Source organism: Mesocricetus auratus, unplaced genomic scaffold, assembly GCF_017639785.1.
Source record: "Mesocricetus auratus isolate SY011 unplaced genomic scaffold, BCM_Maur_2.0 Super-Scaffold_100025, whole genome shotgun sequence".
NCBI lineage: Eukaryota > Metazoa > Chordata > Mammalia > Rodentia > Cricetidae > Mesocricetus > Mesocricetus auratus.
In genome coordinates this window covers 11,617,732-11,636,213 of record NW_024429206.1, presented here as the reverse complement: position 1 = coordinate 11,636,213, position 18,482 = coordinate 11,617,732, and the positions used below count along the sequence as shown (strand labels likewise).

At 52.4% G+C, this 18,482-nt stretch overlaps 1 protein-coding gene across 1 annotated transcript; it reads right to left on the bottom strand.

The window, feature by feature from the left end:
• Nucleotides 1–9,911: 9,911 nt before the first annotated feature.
• Lhx5 (LIM homeobox 5) lies at nt 9,912–18,263 on the bottom strand. The gene is made up of 5 exons (XM_005079002.4): nt 18,091–18,263; nt 15,984–16,207; nt 15,130–15,407; nt 14,305–14,470; nt 9,912–11,074 (listed from the first exon to the last, which is right to left on the bottom strand). Exons 1-5 carry the CDS (start codon nt 18,261–18,263, stop codon nt 10,707–10,709), a joined length of 1,209 nt encoding a protein of 402 aa, XP_005079059.1. The 3' UTR covers nt 9,912–10,706.
• Nucleotides 18,264–18,482: the final 219 nt, after the last annotated feature.

Genomic DNA, 18,482 nt, shown 5'->3' with positions numbered 1-18,482 from the left:
TCTTATTCTTCGGAGGATAAAAATGATGGGGACCTTGCTGGGCCTGGTATAGTCTCTTGTTACTCCAGCCCCTGGAGGCAGGCTTGATAATTATTAGCCTCGCCTTACACAGGAGGGAAACTGAGGCTGTGCAGGAGCCGCACAGTTTGGGTGATTCTTTCAAGATGTGGAGGTAGGTAGAAGACATGCCGTGCTGGGTGATAAAAGACCTGGGTTCAAATCCTACCTCTATTTCTTTCTGATTCCCCCCCCCACCTAGTGGGTGGATGAACCCCTCAGAGACTCAGTTTCTTCTTCTGCAAAGTGGGAAATACGATGGTGATGGCTGCATGGTGGTGGTGACTCATACCTTTAATTCCAGCACTCAGGAGGCAGAGGCAGGAGGATCTCTGAGTTTGAGGCCAGCCTGGTCTACAGAGTGAGTCCCAGGACAGACAAGGTTACACAGAGAAACCCTGTCTCCAAAAGAAAAGAAAAGAAAAGAAGCAAGGAAGCAAACAAAAACACCCAAAACAAAATAAAAAATTTAAAGGATACAAAAAATGAATAAAAAATATAACATTGTAACTGGCCTTATGGCCTTGCTTACCTTACCCCAACTCAGGTCAAACAGACTCTCCCAGGCTTAAAATGTTGCTGGCTTGGTCACTTTTGTTTAAAAAAATTTTTAAGTTAATTTATCCTGTTTGTTGAGTTTTTGTGGCAGCCAAAGCTAGCATTCCTAGGTCGGGGCACTGAGCATCCTCCAACATCGAACCTCCCTGTTGCCCTCCCCTCTCCTTTTAGATAGGGTCTCACTGTAGAGCAAAGCCTCAAATTCACCATCCCCCTGCCTCAGTCTTCTGAATTCTGAGATTGCAGTTGTGTGCCCCCACACCGGGTGTCACCCTCTTTTCTTGTCACCTGTAGTTATTGCCTCTCTGAACAGCACAGAATGAGCAAACTGTCCAGACTGTATCCTCGTTAGGGGACTGTCCTGTGCACACACTGTGTGCAGGCCACTGGTGAGTAGTTGAGTGAATGAACAAGTGAATGAAGAGAAGGATCCGAGGGGCTGCTGGAGGTCTCCAGGACTTCCAGCTGTGGTCAGAGAAGGTGAATGTGAATGATCTAGATACATATAACACAGCACATCTGTGCCAATGTCAGTCCCAAATTCAAGTGCCACAGGCCAGATATATCTCCAGTTCTGCACAGTGGACCACCTCAGGGCCAGCTCTCGGGGCAGACATTCCTGAAACATCCCCTCTAGTCTACATTATCTCCAAAGGGCTTGTCTGTCATGCAGCATCTGAAGATCGTTTTGAAAGGTTTTAGGTGTATGAGAGTTTGCCTATGTGTCTGTGTGTGACATGCATGCAATATTCTTGCAGTCCAGAATAAGGTGTTGGATCCCCTGGAACTGGAGTTACAGGCGTTGTGAGCTGCCATGTGGGTGCTGAGAATCGAACACAGGTCCTCAGCAAGAGCAGCCAGTGTCACTGAGCATGTCTCCAGCCCCCTACAAAGTATCTTTAATAGTCTCATCCATGGATCAAACCCTCATAGGCTTTGGAAAGAAAAAAATCAGTTCTACTGAGAACTGGAAATAGATCTTTGAGAACTAGCAACCATGTGGATTGATACAGGCAGTATGGGGAAGTTACTTTGTAGCTTCCATCCAGTTCCCAAGCTGAGCTCTCTGGATGTTTGATAAGCAGACTTTCTGGACACTGGGGACACATTGTCACCACCAGGGCTTTGCTCCAAGCAGTCAGAAGGCTCAGAAAATAGAGACGTGAGGCTTCTTTGAGCAGGCTTGTCCCACCTGTGGGAGCCTGGTTGTCCAAAGAACAGCCTAGAAGCCTCACAGGAGGATATGGGTTTTTAATTTCAAGAGTCCCAAAAATCACATGAAGCAGATACCATTGTCAGTGACATCTGGAACTGGGAGCAGAGACTGACAATGGTCCTAGGATCAACCAGGGATCCCCCAGCTCTCAGCACAAGAAACCTAAGTACTTGTTTATCACAAAAATAAAGAAAGCTATAAAATGACACATATAGGCAAACAGTAAGAGAATAAGTGTATGGGATAGGTCTTATCCACTCTGTGATATCCCTTGGAGGAGCTGAAGAGGAAAGACATAATTCTTGAAAATACCCTGATGACTATGGCCCCATTAGCTGGATCTGGATAAACTTAAGGTTCCTGAAGTTACCAGAATGGACTTACATGTTTATTGATTGTTGCTGACGTAAGGTCAGACCCAGGGCCTTGTGGATGCTGGGCACGAACCCTACCACTGAGCAATACCCCTGACCCTCCATTTATACTTTTTTTGAGTCAGGATCTCACTGTGTCACTTAGGCTGGCCTTAGACTCAAGGTGACTTTCTTGCCTCAGCCCCCAGAGTGCTGGAATGACAAGTGTGCACTGCCCCATCTGGCTAGCCCTTGCTTGAAAATGTCTGAAGCATTTTCTCAAAGAAGGAAATTGAGCAGAGGGCAGAGTCACATGATGTTGCACGTGGAAGTAGTTATCAATACCAGGTCTTCGGTCCCTTCATGAAGGGTCTGTGATTAGACTTCAATATACATGGCCTTGTTTAACCTTGACATGGCATCTATCTATCTATCTATCTATCTATCTATCTATCTATCTATCTATCATTCATTCATTTGAGACAGAGTCTCATTACATAGCCCGTGGTGTCCTGGAACTCACTCAGTAGACCAGGCTGGCCATGAACTCACAGAGATCCGCCTGCTTCTGTCTCTTGAGTGCTGGGATTAAAGGTGTGCACCACCCCATCCTAGCAGCCTTGTTCTATCCTCTCTCATGCTTTCCTTTCTCTCCCATTCTCATCCTGCCCCTCTTTTCTCTTACGAGACAGGGTTTCATATACCTCACCCCAGGCTGGCTTCCATCTTGCAGTGCCGCTGAGGATGACCTTGAACTCCTGACCTTCCCACTTCTGCCTCAGTGTTGGGATGGCAGGTGTCACGCCAAGCCTGGTTATACAGTGCTGGGAATGGAAGTCAGGGCTCTGTGAGCATTCTATCCACGGGACCCATCCCCGACTGGATTCCCAGCTATTTCTGATCCAAGAGAATTCACCCCAGGTTTTACGCCCTGAGAGAGAGACGGTTGGGATTTGGAGTCGATGTCTGGATGTGCACGAGTCATCCAATGGACATGCCTACTGTGGCTCTGGGGTCCAGAGTCAGCAGTTCCTCACCCCTCCACTTCCGAAGCTGCCACTTCATGGGTTACACTTTGAACAGCAAGAGACAGGCAGATCTGGATTCTGACCCCGAACCATTGTAAAGTACTCATGAGAAGTTAGGCTACTCTTGTCCTTCCTTGGTCTTAATCTCATCCCTGGCCACTGGAGGAATCAAATATCCCCCTACTGGGAGATTCTCTGAAGTCTTAAATAATTGGGGGAGAGGGTGAGATGGCTCAGAGGATAAAGGCACTTTCTGTGTTCGATCCTCACATGTGGAAGGAGAGGATTTTCACTCTGTCACACATGCGCAATAGCACTTGAACACCTCCTACACACACACAGACACACACACTCATGCATGCACACACACACACACTTAAAAAATAACAGCGTAACTCTTAAATAATAGAAAAATCGAGAGGTATTTAAATGAAGAAATGTATAATAAGAATCATACCACCACTATCTATGTCACCAGGAAGCCATGGGTGCATGATGGGACAAGGGGTATCCCTCCAAAGTCTTCAGGATCCTATTAGCCAGTGCTGGGGCATAGGCAGATGGAGACAGACCTGGATCCCATCTTGAACTTAAACAGGAGGGACTGGAACCGTCTGGGGCACGGCTGGAGCCAGGCTGGATGAGGGGTTGGAGAAGTTTCCGTTCATCACAGTAACGGCCCATTTGCAGTGATCGGCTGCCCAGGTGTTAATAACGCTAATGGCATAGGAAGGGGAGCCTGGCCACTCCGGCGAGCAGGAGAAATATGCAGAGGAGCACCCGGGTTCACATAAATCAGCCATGCGAGGCGCAGTGACTGAGGCGGGACTTAAAATTCCAGTCAGGGGCCTGGTGTTCTCATCATCAGAGCTGGAGAGGGAATTTATTCTGTTTATATGTTTTTACTGCATGACAAGGCTGGAGAGCAGAGCCCTCCACAGCCATTCTGCATTTTAAATATTAGTCCCGAGGATGGGGAGGGGTCAGCGCTAATGCTCTGAGTGGCAGAATGGGGGAGAGGGATGGCAGAAATGCGTGCATGCTGGGGCTGGAGCTCATGTGATTTAACTAATGTCCAACGTTGGTCAGAATTTAATATCCAGGGTCCACATGTTTCTAAAGACACTGGGGGACAAGTGATGTCTTCTTTTTCCAAAGCTGGGGACAGAGTCAGAGCTCAGTTCGCCTCCTTACCTAAAGATGTTTTAAAAATTATTTGTGATGGCTGTTGTTTCTTTCTTTGTTTTGCAAGACAGGGTTTCTCTGTGTAGCTCTGGCTATCCTGGAACTCACTCTGTAGACCAGGCAGGCCTCGAACTCACAGAGATCCACCTGCTCCTGGCTCCTGAGTGCTGATATTAAATTTGTGCACCAACACTACCGGATTTATTAAAGACTAATCTTTGTTTTTATATCTCTCTCTGTTTTTGTCTCTCTGTGTGTATGTCATGTGAATATAGTTGCCAGCAGAGGTCAGAAGAGGGCATCAGATCCCCTGCTGCTGGAGTTACAGATGGTTGTGAGCCTCCAGGTGGGTGCTGGGAATAGGAATTGAACCCAGGTCTTCTAAAAGAGCAGCTAGTGCTCTTAACCTCTGAGCCTTCTCTCCAGCCCCTTTGATTCTTGGAAACTTCATTTTTTAACTCAGGTTTTGAAGAGGTAGCAGAATGTTGACAGGGACATCAATGGAATGAAGGGGTAGAGGGAGGGAATGGAGTGAGGTAGACTGAGAAGGACTTGTCCTTGTGTCTTTTGGCCTTGGTGACTCCCATGTGCTTTGTCCCTTTGGTTAGCTGTGTTGAACCCTGGAGAGGACTTTAAACAAACTCCAGTTGTATTTCTACCACCAATGGCCCCTTCAAGAATCTGCCCCACCCTCACAGTACTGGGTTTGGAACCCAGAGTCCCGCATGGGCTAAGCAAATGCTCTATTACTGAGCTACTTGCCAGTGTTTTTTGTTTGTTTGTTTTAGTTTTTGAAACAGAGTCTTGAACAGGCTTGAGCCTGCAATCTTCCAGCCTCGGCTTCCCAATTAGCTGGAATTACATGCACGTGCCACCGTGCCCAGCAAAGAGTCCCTTTTCTTGCAGCTGAGTTTCATCTGTCCATTTATTTATCAGCATCCATCATCCATCCATCCATCCACCCATTCATCTATCTATCCCTTTATCTCAGTTTATCTACCATCCGTCCATTCATCTCTCCTTTCCTCTGTTAATTCATCCATCTACCGTCCATCCATCCATCTGTCTTTTCCTCTGTGCATCCATCCATCCATCCACTCATCCCTCTGCCCATCTGTCTCTCCCTCCATCCAGACATTATCTATCCATCCATCCATCAGTCCCACTGTCCATCCGTCTCTCCGTGCATCTAGCCATCCACCCACTCATCAGTCCATTGATCTCTCCCCTCCATTCATACACCCTGCAATGCAGTCTGTAGGCAGCTGTTCTGTGCCCCATTCTGGGCTCAGGGACAACATAGAGTCTTAAAGCCCAAACCGTCTACTGAACTAGCTCTGGCCTTTCTCAGTTGTGTGGCTCCAGTAGCTCACTGAACCTGCTAGGTCTGGGCCTCCTCCTGCAAAGCGGGAGTGATGACACCTGTCCGGAGGGGGACTGATGCTTCAGGAAGACACAAGCTAAGGAGTTAGTTGGAGCAGTGTTGCACTGTAGTCCCGTAACCTTGGGGGTTCCTAGGGACCTCTGGAGCTTGATGAATGTGAGAACTTTTGGGCTTCACTCTGGCTATGGGTGCTGAGGACCAAGACACAGGTATTTTAGCAGGTGTCTTCCTTTGGTTCTCCTTCAAGAAATTACTCCTGGCTTCTAGGAGACAAATGACCCTTCCCAATATCCCCTCCTTAACCCAGCCTTTCCAAGACTTTACTCCACCAGGTGTCCCTGAGCCTCTCCTGGCACCTGCAGGACACTATCTTGGGGCAGGTGAGGCTGGAGTTTCTTCTTCCTGTGTTCCTGGGCCCTGAAGGTATCCAGGAAGCTAAAATGAGCTCATGGGGTGCTGTGTGATTCAGGCCAAGTAAGGCTTTCTAGAGAATTTCTTTCTCTTTAAGTTGTCATTGTTGTGGGTGTACGTACTTGTGTATGTGGGTGTGTGTACATGTGAGGATGGGAGTGTACGTGTGTGTGTGTGTGTGTGTGTGTGTGTGTGTGTGTGTGAGTGTTGGGAATGGGGTCTGAACACAGGAACAAATGCTCTGAATCTTTCTCTTCAATCTCCACCACACTCCTTGGATGAAATTACCCTGAGTCCATTTCACAGTAGAGCAAACTGAGGCTCAGAAAAGTGCACAGTTCCTGGCCTCTGGTTTCCCAAACAGATAACTTTGGAAACCAAGAGCCTCTCATTGAGCTGGTTTCTGAAACTCCTTTGAGATTGTGATGGGTTACTGCGTTGTTCAGTCATTCCCTTAAATGAGGGCTGTCTGCTCCCCTGGGATGTGTACACCCACGTGCAAGGACACACTGTGTGTGGATTAGACACTTTGGGTGTGTGTGTGTGAATGGCCACATGCCCGTGGGTGGGTATATGCTCATAGGCAATGCATGCGTGTGTCTCCATGTCCTACCACACATGCATTCTAAGGAGCATATGTCTCCTGAAGGGGCTGACCTGGGTTCCCTTGAACACCTGTCTGCATGGTGCTAATGTCGGTGTCCATGTGTTTGCAAGGGAAAGTGTGGACATGTGTGGCCCACACATGTCTGTGGTGTGGTTTGCACATGTGTTTCATACCCACCTAGAAGAAGGAACAGGAGGGTGGTCCCAATGCCAGCTCTGCTGTCTCCACAGATAGGGCTCCTTGCCTTGTGTAAGGACAGGTGGCTGGGGTACCTGCGCAACAGCAAACCCATTCTCTCCCCTCTTGAGTCCCCCTCCTCTCCCCTTTCCTTATCCTCTTCTCCTTTTCAACCATTTTTCCCTACCTCCTGCATTCTTTCTTCTTTTTTCCTCCCTTCCCTATCCCCCAGCTGCAGTCACAGACTGTCGTCAGAGAAGCGAGGAGTGAGCCCCCCCACAAGCTTCCAGTACCATTTTAAACATGTGTCTTTATAAAAATCATAGAGACGGGGGGCTAGATAACCCCCCCACACACAGTGCTTCTAGAATCTACCACAGCCAGGGCATCTTAGAGGAGCAGAAAGAGAATCTGATACATATGTGGAGTGAGGTTCCCCCCATCTCTGCCACTCCCCAGCTGTATGACCTTGGGCATGTCCCTCGACCTTTGTTAGCATCCTGACGGGAAAAACAACACCTTCTAGGACCCTTGCAGAGAAGCCGTGGTGAGGGTTTTTATTCCAGTGCTGGTGAACCAGCAGGAACTAGGCAAATCCCCAATAGGTTTGTTTAAAATCCAAACAGCAAAACCCACACAAACTAGGATGTTCATCTGGTCAAGGAACTAGAGACTAAATGTGACTCTGTCTAGAGCAGTGGTTCTCAACCTTCCTAGTTCTGCGACCCTTTGATACAGTTCCTCATGTAGTGGTGACCCCCCAAGCATAAAATTATTTTCATTGCTACTTCATAACTGTAATTTTGCTACTGTTATGAATCATGATGTAGATCTTTGGTATGGGTCCCTCAAAGGGCCATGACCTACAGGTTGAGTACCACTGGTCTAGAATGTATTCATGAACCTGGAGGATGCTCTGAGCCAGCAGGTGACTCCATGGTTATGCAGAGGACACAGCTCTGGGTTTCAAAAGAAAAAGGGAAAAGGCTGGGAGCACATGCAGGGTTACCTCCCCACAGTGCCTGGCATTCTAGGTGATGGGCTTTTCTGCATTTTGTTGATTTGAGCTCTGAATTCTCTACAATGAGCAACTAGCAGCTGTCTGGCAAAGCCCTGAGTGCTGTAGAGAAAAGGGGAAGAAGGTTCCTGTCCTTGTGCCCATTTCAAGTAGCTCATCTGCCCCCACTCCCCCAATGCCATCTGCCCATCCCCTGTCTGCCCCCACTCCCAGCCCCCAATGCCAAAATGGCCCAGTTCTCTCACCTGAGCTTGAGTGACAGGGACCCAAAGACAGGGCATATTGTTTCTGTCTTTCTGGTCCTGTCAGGCCTCAGTTGGAAGGGGACAAAAGACAGCCTCTCCAACCCCCACATAAGGAAACCGAGGCAGAGAGGAGAGAGGCTTGTTTTGAGACGTGGCCTCAGGTCCCCTAAATTATGTTTAGCGGCCTGACATGTAGCTCAGTGGGTAGAGTGATTTCCCAGCATGTATGAAGTCATAGGTTCGATCCCCACCACCACATGCATCAGTTGGAGTGGGGCATGCCTGTAATCTTTATGCTAGGGAGGTCTTGACATAGGTTCAAGGCTAGCCTGGTTTATATAGCAAGACTCTGTTCACCAAAACAAAACAACAACAAAAGTCATAGCCAGCCCTTTCTGTCTAGCCTTTTTCTAAAGACAGCGTGTATTTCACAAGGCTTGCAGAACCAAGGCCCACTCTCCAGGGCCCTTCCACCCTAGCAGCCTTAGAGATAACCGTGCCTACTGCTCCTACGGCTGTACCCTTTTCTGCCTTTGCATTCAGCCACCTGCAATGATATGCAATATAAATAGGGGTGAATCTAGAATTCCATCCCACCCCCTTTCTTTTTAGGGTCTTTGTGGGTTCCGGGCCGGCTGCTTCAGCTTCCCAAAGGTTGGGATTACAGGTGTATCCTGGTATGCTCATTCCTCAGTCATCCTGGAGGCTGCTTACTATATGCCAGGCTGGCTTGTGGTTTGCATAAAAGCAGGAGAGAACATCCTCCACCACCATGGAAACTCCCAAAGTGGGGCCAGCAAGAAGGCTCAGTTGATAGAGGCGCTTGCTGCCAAGTCCGATGATCTGAGTTCTATCTTCAAGACACATGTAGTGGAGGAGAGGGTTGACTCCCAATATGTTGTCCTTTGACTACTGCATACACCATACAACACACACACACACACACACACAATTAAAGAAACCACCAGGGGCTTAGCAGAAGATCCCCGTTCAATTCCCAGCACCCAAATGGGAGCTCACAGCTGCCTGTAACTCCAGTTCCAGGGGATCCGACACCTTCACACAGACATACACGCAGCAAAACATCAATTCACATATAATAAAAATAAGTAAATCATTAAAAAAGAAACCACTCAATAAGAAAAAAACCAAAACTAAAGCCCCCAGAGCAGTGGTTCTCAACCTTCCTACAGCTTTGACCCTTTAGTAGTACAGTTACTCACGTTTGGTGACCCCCCAACAATAACATTATTTTCATCACTACCTTATAACTGTAATTTTGTTACAGTTATGAATCCTAATGTAAATATCTGAGTTTTCTGATGGTCTTAGGTGACCCCTGCGAAAGGGTCATTAGACTCCAAAGGGGTCTCAACCTATAGGTTGAGAACTACAGCCCTGATGGATGGGGGAGGAGTCTTTATACTTGTCAAGTTGTGATGTTGGGACATCTACCCTGACTCCCACGATGCTGGATAAAAAAAGACCACACAGAGCTGAGGGAGAAAAGAATTTTTTTATTAATCTTTCTTTTTTAAAAAAAGTTGACTTTTTTGTTATTTTTGTGGGGTTTTTTGGTAAACCTCTTTCTGGCTCCCGTCCCCCACTCTGCCCCACCCTCCTCTTAAAAATATAAAAATGTCCAGTCCCAGATAACTAAGTACAATAAATAAACAGTAAACACAAAAACATACTTTATTTGTTTCTTCTTTATACAAAATAAGGAAACTAGAAGCGTCCGACTTCCAAAAAAGTATAGTACTGTTTTGTCCTGATGGCCCAGCCTCCAGGCCCCGGGCAGGGAGAGTGATCCTTGGGCAAAGGCCCAGCGACTTGGCGCCTGCCTCGGGGGCAGAGTAGGAGTGGGAGGGTTCGAATCCTGCCCAGCCCCTCAGGCTCAAGGTATGGAAGAGCAGGGAGTTGGGGCCCAGGCTGGCCTGGTCTTGACCATGCAGCTTCCTTAACAAGCTGACCTTGAGCCTCAGGATTGGCCACCAGGGGGCGCCAACTCGCAGGTGGATTTGTCTTCCAGCAAAGCCACCATTCACCAACGGTCGTCTATTTTTCTTCTCTGGCTGAGGCTTTCCTCATCTCTCTCTCCCTTTCAACCTCTCTCTTTCTTATCTTTTTTTTTTTTAAGAGAAAGAGTGAGAAATAAGATTTCACAATGGCCTCGGCTCGCAGGGAGGGGTAGCGCCACGGTCTCCGCTCCTTGGTCTCAATCCCCTCTTAATTTAAAGAGGTGATGGTGGGCGGGGGGGTCCCGGGAGCATCTAGGGTGTGCTTGAAATCTCGACCCTCCAGAATATTGACTTTGGTCCCAAGAAATTGCGCAGGCTCGCGCCGAAGCTCTGAGGGGTGGAGATGCGAGAGTTGCCCAGTGGGTGCGAACCCAAGAGAGGACTCTTGAGGGTGACCCAGGAAGCGTTCAGGGCTCGATGGCAGGGGGCAGCCCGGCCCTTTGGCCTTACCATACGGCCGCCTCGTTGAGCTCGGGGTTGGGGTGCGACAGGGGTCCGCTGTAGCCGCTAGTGCCGCTCATGGGGAAGGGCGGGCTGGGCCCGCCGCTGAACACCTCTCCCTGCATGGGGTGCAGCGCGCCGGGCAGGCCGGGCTCGGGGCTAGGCGTGTCCGGGTGCGAGATCATGTCGGTGAACCTGGGGTTGTCCGCGCCGTGCGGCCCGGCCAGCGGTGGTTCCAGCGCGCCCAGTGGCGTCGAGCCGGGTCCCGACGCTGCCAGGAAGCTTGAGTCGGCCGGGGACTGAGCCTGCGATGGAGGGCCGTGCGCGAAGAAGTCGTAGTTGCCACCCGGGGCATAGTAGTCGCTTTGGTAGTCTGCGGGAGGGACAAAGGATAAGACGTGGCATGAGGACAAACTACTAAGGCCGACCAGGATTCAGGGACCTCGGAGAGGTGACCCGAGAGCGCAAAAGCCAGGGAGCACACGGATGGGGCTGTGGGTACAGATATGCGGAAGGCACGGGAGAGCATGCCACTGACCCTAGGTTAGACTGAGACCTTAGGAGGCCCTCAGCGGCCAAGGGAGGAAGCCTAAGACCCCGGCAATGGAAGGGGACTGAGGGGGGCCACGGGTAAGGCTGGGGAGAGGCAGGGAGAAAAACCGCAATGGCCGAGGGACTTGGAGAGACACAGAGTTTACAAGGACGTGGAGCAAAGAGGGAAACAGGCAGCGAGAAAGACTGGGGAGTCGCAGATTCCCATACGCACGGAGATGGGGAAAGGGACCGCAGAGGCCAGAGGTGCAGAGCCAAGGGAAGACTTAGTGAGAAATGAACCCCAGAGACAGCGATCCGCAGCGACGGTAGTGGGTTGGGAGGAGGCGGTGGAGGGCAACCCCAGACATGTCATCACACTCGGAACAGCCAAGGCCGCGGAGAGATGAGAAAGTGCAAGTACAGGAAGGAGGGAGACGAGAAACAAACAAACAAATAAACAAAAGACCAGAAGACCAGGAATCGCCATAGGCTTGGTGGCTCAGAGAGGAGCGCGGGAACAAAGCGGCTGTGGTAGCTCTAAAGCATTTCCAAAGAGGTTCAGATCAGGGATGCAGCCCCTGAGGGAGAAGCGGGACCGGTCAGCTGCCGGAGCACAGAAAACGGCGGGCAGGCAGCCTGGGCCCGGGGCGCACAGGGCACAGAGCCAGGGCTAGTCTCAGAATCTTCTGTTCCCTTCCTAGTCGAGCTGGGGATGAAGAAGGCCCAGCTCAGTGACTCCGGCAGGGGATCCGAGCTCAGGACCACTTGTGGGTTCCTGGGGTGGGGCTGAGGAGCCTCGGGTCTCCAGTCTGTACGCAGAGGAGCTTGTTAGGACACCTAGGTTATTTTGAAGTATTTGGGGACAGAGACCTTGCTAGAGTTGACATAAATAAACGCACATTCTTCTCACAAATTCAGGGGTGTCTCACACTGGTCAGGCGCTCAAACCGCGACAAGGAATTGCTTCTGTGAACTCCCTCTGGTCTCCGTTCCAGATCGGCCCCTCCACGATTGAGTGCAGAACCCCAACAAAAGAACTGCCTTAAGCCTATCGGAGGGACAACCCGCTTTGTACAGCGGGAAAAGCGGCATCCCCGAGGCTGGCCAGGATTTCTTCTGGAAATCCACTTCCCTTGTTTAGTCCCTGGGTCGGAGTTCACAGGCGAGCTCTGTATGCCCGGTCACCCACATTTTTTTTTCCTTTACCGAAACACTGAGGGGTGGGAGGTTGCCTGGAGACCTGCCTGGAGAAGAGGCAGTTTAGGTAACAGTTAAAACGGCCGCCAATTATTTTTTGAAAAATCTCAAGTTCCATCCATCCCGAAAGTTTGGGAGGTGGAGAGAGGCGAATTTGGGGGCCCTCAAAGGAACGGAAAGGGAGCGCGCTAAGCAGAGAAGGCCCTGGAGTCGTGCGCGCCGCCTCCGCCCATATGGCGGCCGGGCCGGAGGTAATTGGAACAAACGCTGTCTGAAAAGGGCACAAAAGCCGCAGCTGGGGCTTTGTCCGAGCTCCCACGGGGAGCCGCGGGCCCCGCCACCCGGCCCCTTTCTCGCCCGCTGCCGGCCGCAGCCACCGGCATCTCCCAGTGCGGATTAGGCGGGGCTGTTGGGCTGGGGGTTGGGGAGTCCTGTGCCCCCATCCCGTTTTCGGAGAAAAAAGGGGTTCTGGTGTTCTGTCCCCCACCCTGTCCAGCAGGCCTGCAGGGAGAGGGGTTGGCAGAATCGGTGAGTGATGAGCTGGTCCCCCTGAAAACCTTGATTAATTACTCAGGTTGGGGCCGGGGGGGGGTTCCAGGCGGGTACCGCCCCCACTATCTCCCGGCTCCGGGTTGAGATTTTTTTGTGCAGTGGACAAGCTAGGCTGAAAGATTAGACGTCCTAGGACACGCCCATCACCGTACAGTTACGGTTCTCCCAACCTGGGTCCCCGCTACCCCGTTAAAAAAAAAAATCACCATTTCACGTATTTTTGCCATCAATTTCCAGAGGCCTGGGCCTGGTCTACAGATTAACTTCACAGGCTTCCGCAGGTGAAAGTCAGGCTCGAGGTTCTCTTCCTTTCTACGGGGTTGCCTGGCTTCCGTGGCCTTTCCACCCCGGCATTGTCCCGGAATTCACGTTTTAAAGGGAATTCACTTCCTGCCTCTCGAACTGGGTTTGGAGACCCAAGCAGACCGGTAGCTCAGTGCCATTGGTTAGACACTCTGGGTGACTTCACAGATCGGAAGGCTAGGGAATCCAGAGTAGTGCATCATTCACCACAGAGAGCTCTGAGATGCAAAGGACAGTGGGGCGGTCTTGCAGCCCCCCGCCCCCACCCCGGGGGCAAGCCAGGCCGAGGAGCTGGGAGGAAGCCAGGGTGCTGGGATGGGACACTGGTTCCGGGAACAAGGCAAGCAAGGGCTGAGCAAGCAGGCTTGAGTCTGTCTATTAACGGCGTCCAGAAAGTCGTCCGTGCAAACCAACCTGGACCCAAAGATGAATCCGGAACATCATCTTCCCCTACCCCATTCTAGATCAACCCATTTGCTTGGACCCGAGTGAGCCCTAGATCCATTCAGGCGTTTGGGTCTTCTGCACGCGGAACCCAGGGTGTCTGTAGCAGAGCAGAATTTCTTGCTGTCTTTGAAGCTAGCTGCTTCAGGCTGGTGAGGTTCCAGCCTTCCCTAAGCTCACCAGGCCGCCCGGCAGGGAGAGTGGAAGACCACGTGGGCGGTAAAAGGTACTTAGCATTTACCCGCGCTGCCCCAGAGTGACCAGGGAAGGAGGTCTGTAGGTCTCTTCTGAGGGGAGTGGACCACACCTGTGTGTGGTTGTCTGCAATCCTCTACGTCTAGCTGTTTCGCTGAGGTCTGATTGCGAGCGGGTGTATGTGAGTCCATGTGTCCTGTGTGGGTGTGCCTGTGGGTGAGTGGTCTATGCTAATGAGTCTGTCTAGGAATGGCTTTGTGTATATCCTGCGTGGGTGGGAAAAAATAAAGGCTGCCCTACTATGGCCCCAAAACACTAGGAGACCCAGAATAGCTGTGGGCACGGGCTAATAACAGAGTGTCCCCAGGCGCCCCTTACCTCCGTAGTAAGTGTACGGGGTGGACCCCAACATCTCAGACTCGTCCAAGCGGCCTCCCAGGGGACGCATGCGCCGCGGACTCCGGAAGAAGGCGTGTCTCCGGGCGCCCAGAGCGCTCAGCTGTTTCATGCGGCGTTCTTTGGACCTTCGGTTCTGAAACCACACCTGGGGCGAAGGAACGGGCAGTGAGCTTGGGGTCAGGAATGTCCCCCCTCTCCTGCTGAGGCTAGACCTGCAGGGTCCTAGCGCCTCGGGTACAGCACAACTCCCCCAGGCGAGGGCTGGGCGGGATTAGTCCAGGAGGGGCGGAGAGGGGCTTCGGAGAACCAGCCAAGGGTGAAGGATTTCGCGGACCCGTGGGGTGACTCATAAAGACCCCGGCTTCCTGGTCGTCGGCTTGCCGGAGGACTGACGGCTTCATAAAGGCCCCCTGCCCCTCCAAGCCCTCGCCCACGGCTGCAGAGCCAGGCTCCAGCCGATTGTCGGTTTGCCAACTCTAGGAAGCAAGGACATCGCCCCTTTCTGTGCTTGGAGAGGAAGGGGTCTTGGAGGCCAGAGAGGCTTAAGCCATTAGCTAGTCCGGGTGAACGAATTCAGAGATGTCTGGCGACCTCGTCCAAAGAGGGAAAAAAAAATCACATTGCTAGGACAGTGGGACCGTATCAAAACCTTTTGGCTCAAAATTCCCCACCTTCAAAGGGTGCCCCGACGGCCCCAACAGCGGGTGCCCTGACTGTCCCTCGCCAGGTCCTGAGCGTTCAAAGGCTAGGCTGCCCGACGGGAGGCATGCCTGTTGGTCGGGAGGGTTGGCCCACTGGCCTTACCTGAATGACCCTCATGTTGAGGCCGGTTTCCTGTGCCAGCTGTTCGCGGATGTGGCGCGTGGGCTTGGGCGTGGCTGCGAAAGCCGCCTTGAGCGTCTCCAGCTGCTTGGCTTTGATGGTGGTGCGCGGGCCTCGCCGCTTCGTGCCGGAGTTCTGTTCCTCGTTCTCGTTGTTAGCGGTCTCCTTGTCCGATGAGGTCGAGTTGTCGGTCTCTTTGGGGTCATCCTGCAACGGGTCCTGGAGGTCCGGGGACAAACTGCGGTCCGTACAGGATGACACTGCAGGGCGGAAGGAATGGGTAGCGGACAGCGGCGTCAGCGCTATCTGTCTCCAATTCAGAAAGCCGTCCCTAAAGACCCAGGCTCTCGGCCTCGTTTGTGGAGTTCCCTCCCAAAGCAGGAACCACCCCTCCCCCGGACTCAGCGCCCACTCCCTCCCTCCAGGCCAGTCTTGGTTTGAGAGGACCTCTTCAGCGAAAGTCGGAAGCTCCCGGGGAAGCGTGGTGCACCCTCTGGAGAACCTTTTCTTCAGTAGTGGGGACAGAGAAGGGTATACACACTGTCCCCTCTCACCTCCTCCCCGGGTTCTCCTTCCTCCAAATAGCTACGAGCCTGTTGGTCCTTGTAAAATGTACCAGGATCTCAAATGACACTAAAGGGGATTGTTTTTGCAGTTCTAAATTTGGGGAAGGGGAGAAAAGCCTGGCTCGGGGTTCTCCTGTAGAACAGGCTCGTGTCTCCCCAGCCCTGAAGCACCCCGGAGCAGGCAAGGGGTGACGGCTGAGAGTGGACTGGTTGCTGGAGCCCAGTATGAGCGTCAATAGGAGAGCCGGGATAGGGCAGCGGCCTCCATACCTGAGTTGAGGCTTCCCTCCTTGAGGCTGGAGGAGCTAAGGTAGTCATCCTTGCACACAAACTTGTTTTCGTCGATCACGTAGAGCTCCTCCCCGGTGGACAGCTGCTTGTTGCACACCATGCAGGTGAAGCAGTTGAGGTGGAAGACTTTGCTCCGGGCCTTGCGCACCAGGTCGCTGGGAGAGATGCCTTGTGCACAGCCGGCGCACTTGGTGCCAAAGCGCCTGGGGAAGCAATGTGCCCGTCACTGGGAGGTGGGAGGTGGGCCTGGTGTCCAAGTCCTCTCCAGTGCTGGCCTCTTCCCACCCACTCTGGCTTCCCAGACACCTCTATCTCCATATCTGTCAAATGGAATCTTAATTCTGGTCTCCCTAGTCAGGGCTGGTTTGGGGCCAGGTGGCCCTGCTTTTAGTGTGTTGATTCAAGCTCTATGGGGCTGTGGCCAGAAGAGCTGGAAGTGCAAGCTTTGAGACAGGCAAGGGCTCAGGCTGTCCCAAGATGTGTCCCTTGCCCTCAGGTCCCCACCAAACCTGCCTCGGCGGTTTCAGGAGCCCACAAAGGGTTTAAAGCCCATAGGCTAGGCTTCTATCGTTCTTAGCTTTGCCTTTTGGATTAGGAAGGGGGTTGTCCCAGATAGGACCGCCACTGTCGGCCTTTAGCAGCAGGGTGTAGAATCTGAGCAGAAATGAATGCCAGAACCTTCCTCTGGCTTCCAGTGCTACCTGGGAGACCTACTTGGACCCCCACACCCCAGTCGGGGACAAGAGGCTCTCAGAGGAGTACATTCTGGAAACAGGAAGTCAGTTTCTGTACACAACCCTCCTCCCCCATCTCTGGCCCTAGCAGGCAGTGGGGGAATGAGGAGAGAAGTTCACCTTGAGTCCTGTTCTGCTAGGACCTGGGATCACTCCAAAGCCCCCTTTCACTTGCCTCTGAACCAATCCCTTTTCTTTCTTCCTCAGAAGAAAGTGCCCCCTCCCCCTACAGTAGGCACAGGAAGGAGCATAGGTTGTGTGGGGAGGAAGATGAGGGCTCAGAACCTTGGAGGGGGAGGGCCATGCCATCCACTCACACCTGTGTCTCTAAACAGAGTGAATTTGGGTGACATTGATGTAGTGAGGGCATTAGAGACCATAAGTCACTTTTGCCCTTATCCGGCAGCATAATTGGCTATATACACCTTATCAAAAATCATTAGGTGCTTTGCAAGCATGCCACATTAGGGGCGCCAGGGCCTCCGGGGCCGGGGAGTTTACACGTGTAAAGGCGCGGCTGACATTCTCTCCTATTCAAATTCCCAAGTGCCCGGCCACTGGGGCAGGCGGCTGCCTTTCTCCTCTGCTGAGCTAATCACGCCCCCTCAGTGCCTGGAATTCAGATTCACAAAGCCAGTCAGGGTGTCCGGTGGTAGCAAGCGGCTATCAGAAAACACCACTGGTTTCTAGACTGTCCCTTAGCATTTCCCATCTGGGGAAACTGAGGCCCACAGAGGCACCGGATCCTGGTCAGCCTGGGGGGGGGCATATGGACTTGAGAAAGAAGGTGACACACATAGCAGAACAGACCTGCTGATTCTCAGCCTCCATTTCTTCAGTGCCTTTTCAACTAGGGAGAAAATGGATCAGGAGTGGGGGTGGGGGGCACCGGGAAGGTCCTCTGTCCCTTATTCAGAAGAGCCCTTCCTGGCTGGGGCCCTTTGGAACTAGGAAGTTTCTGTAGGTCCTCAGATTACCCTCTGGACTCAGGGTTGCTGTTGGGAACGTGAAGCCCCAGCTGATCAGAACTCCTAGAGCACCTTTGGGATGTGGGGACGCGGGTCCTGAAGCTTCTGTCCTGGGGACTCAGGTGTGGGGAAAGGGCCAGGAGCAAGTTGCTGAGCTCTCTGCCTCTGCCATCTGGCCGCTCTCTGCTGCCTGGCAGACCCAAGGTAAGGCAGCCAAGCAACGTCCTTCTGCCAGGAGCCGCCGACAGGGCTTGAGGGGGACAGAGGCCTATCTGCCTCCCTTATAAACTGGGGTGGGTCTCCTGGTCCCCTAATTCCCGAGGTGCCCCGGTGAAGCTACAGCCAGTCAGTGGTAGGCAGCAGGGCGCGGTGGGGGCCTCTTACCTGAAGAAGTCGTTTTTACAGTACAGCTTGCCCTCCCGGGAGAAGCACTTCTCCGAGAGGTTGGTTTTGCACTCGCAGCATTGAACACATTTGATATGCCACGCGCGGTCCAGCACGTTCAGCAGAAAGCGGTCGAGGATGGGCCGCTCACAGCCGGCACAGTGCACCATCATAGCCGCGCGTCCCGGGCGGCTCGCGCCGCCTCGTGCCGCCTCGTCCTCCTTGGGGCCCCTGGGCCCTTAGGGCCTCTCGGTCCCCGCTGCGATGGCTTTCAGCCTCCCTGGTCTCTGGGCCTCGTCAGGGGCGAGTCTGATACGATCAACCAAGACTTCCAGGGGTCAAGTCCTCCGACCCTCTCTGGCCTGGCGCTGCGCAGCTTAGAGTGGCGTGGA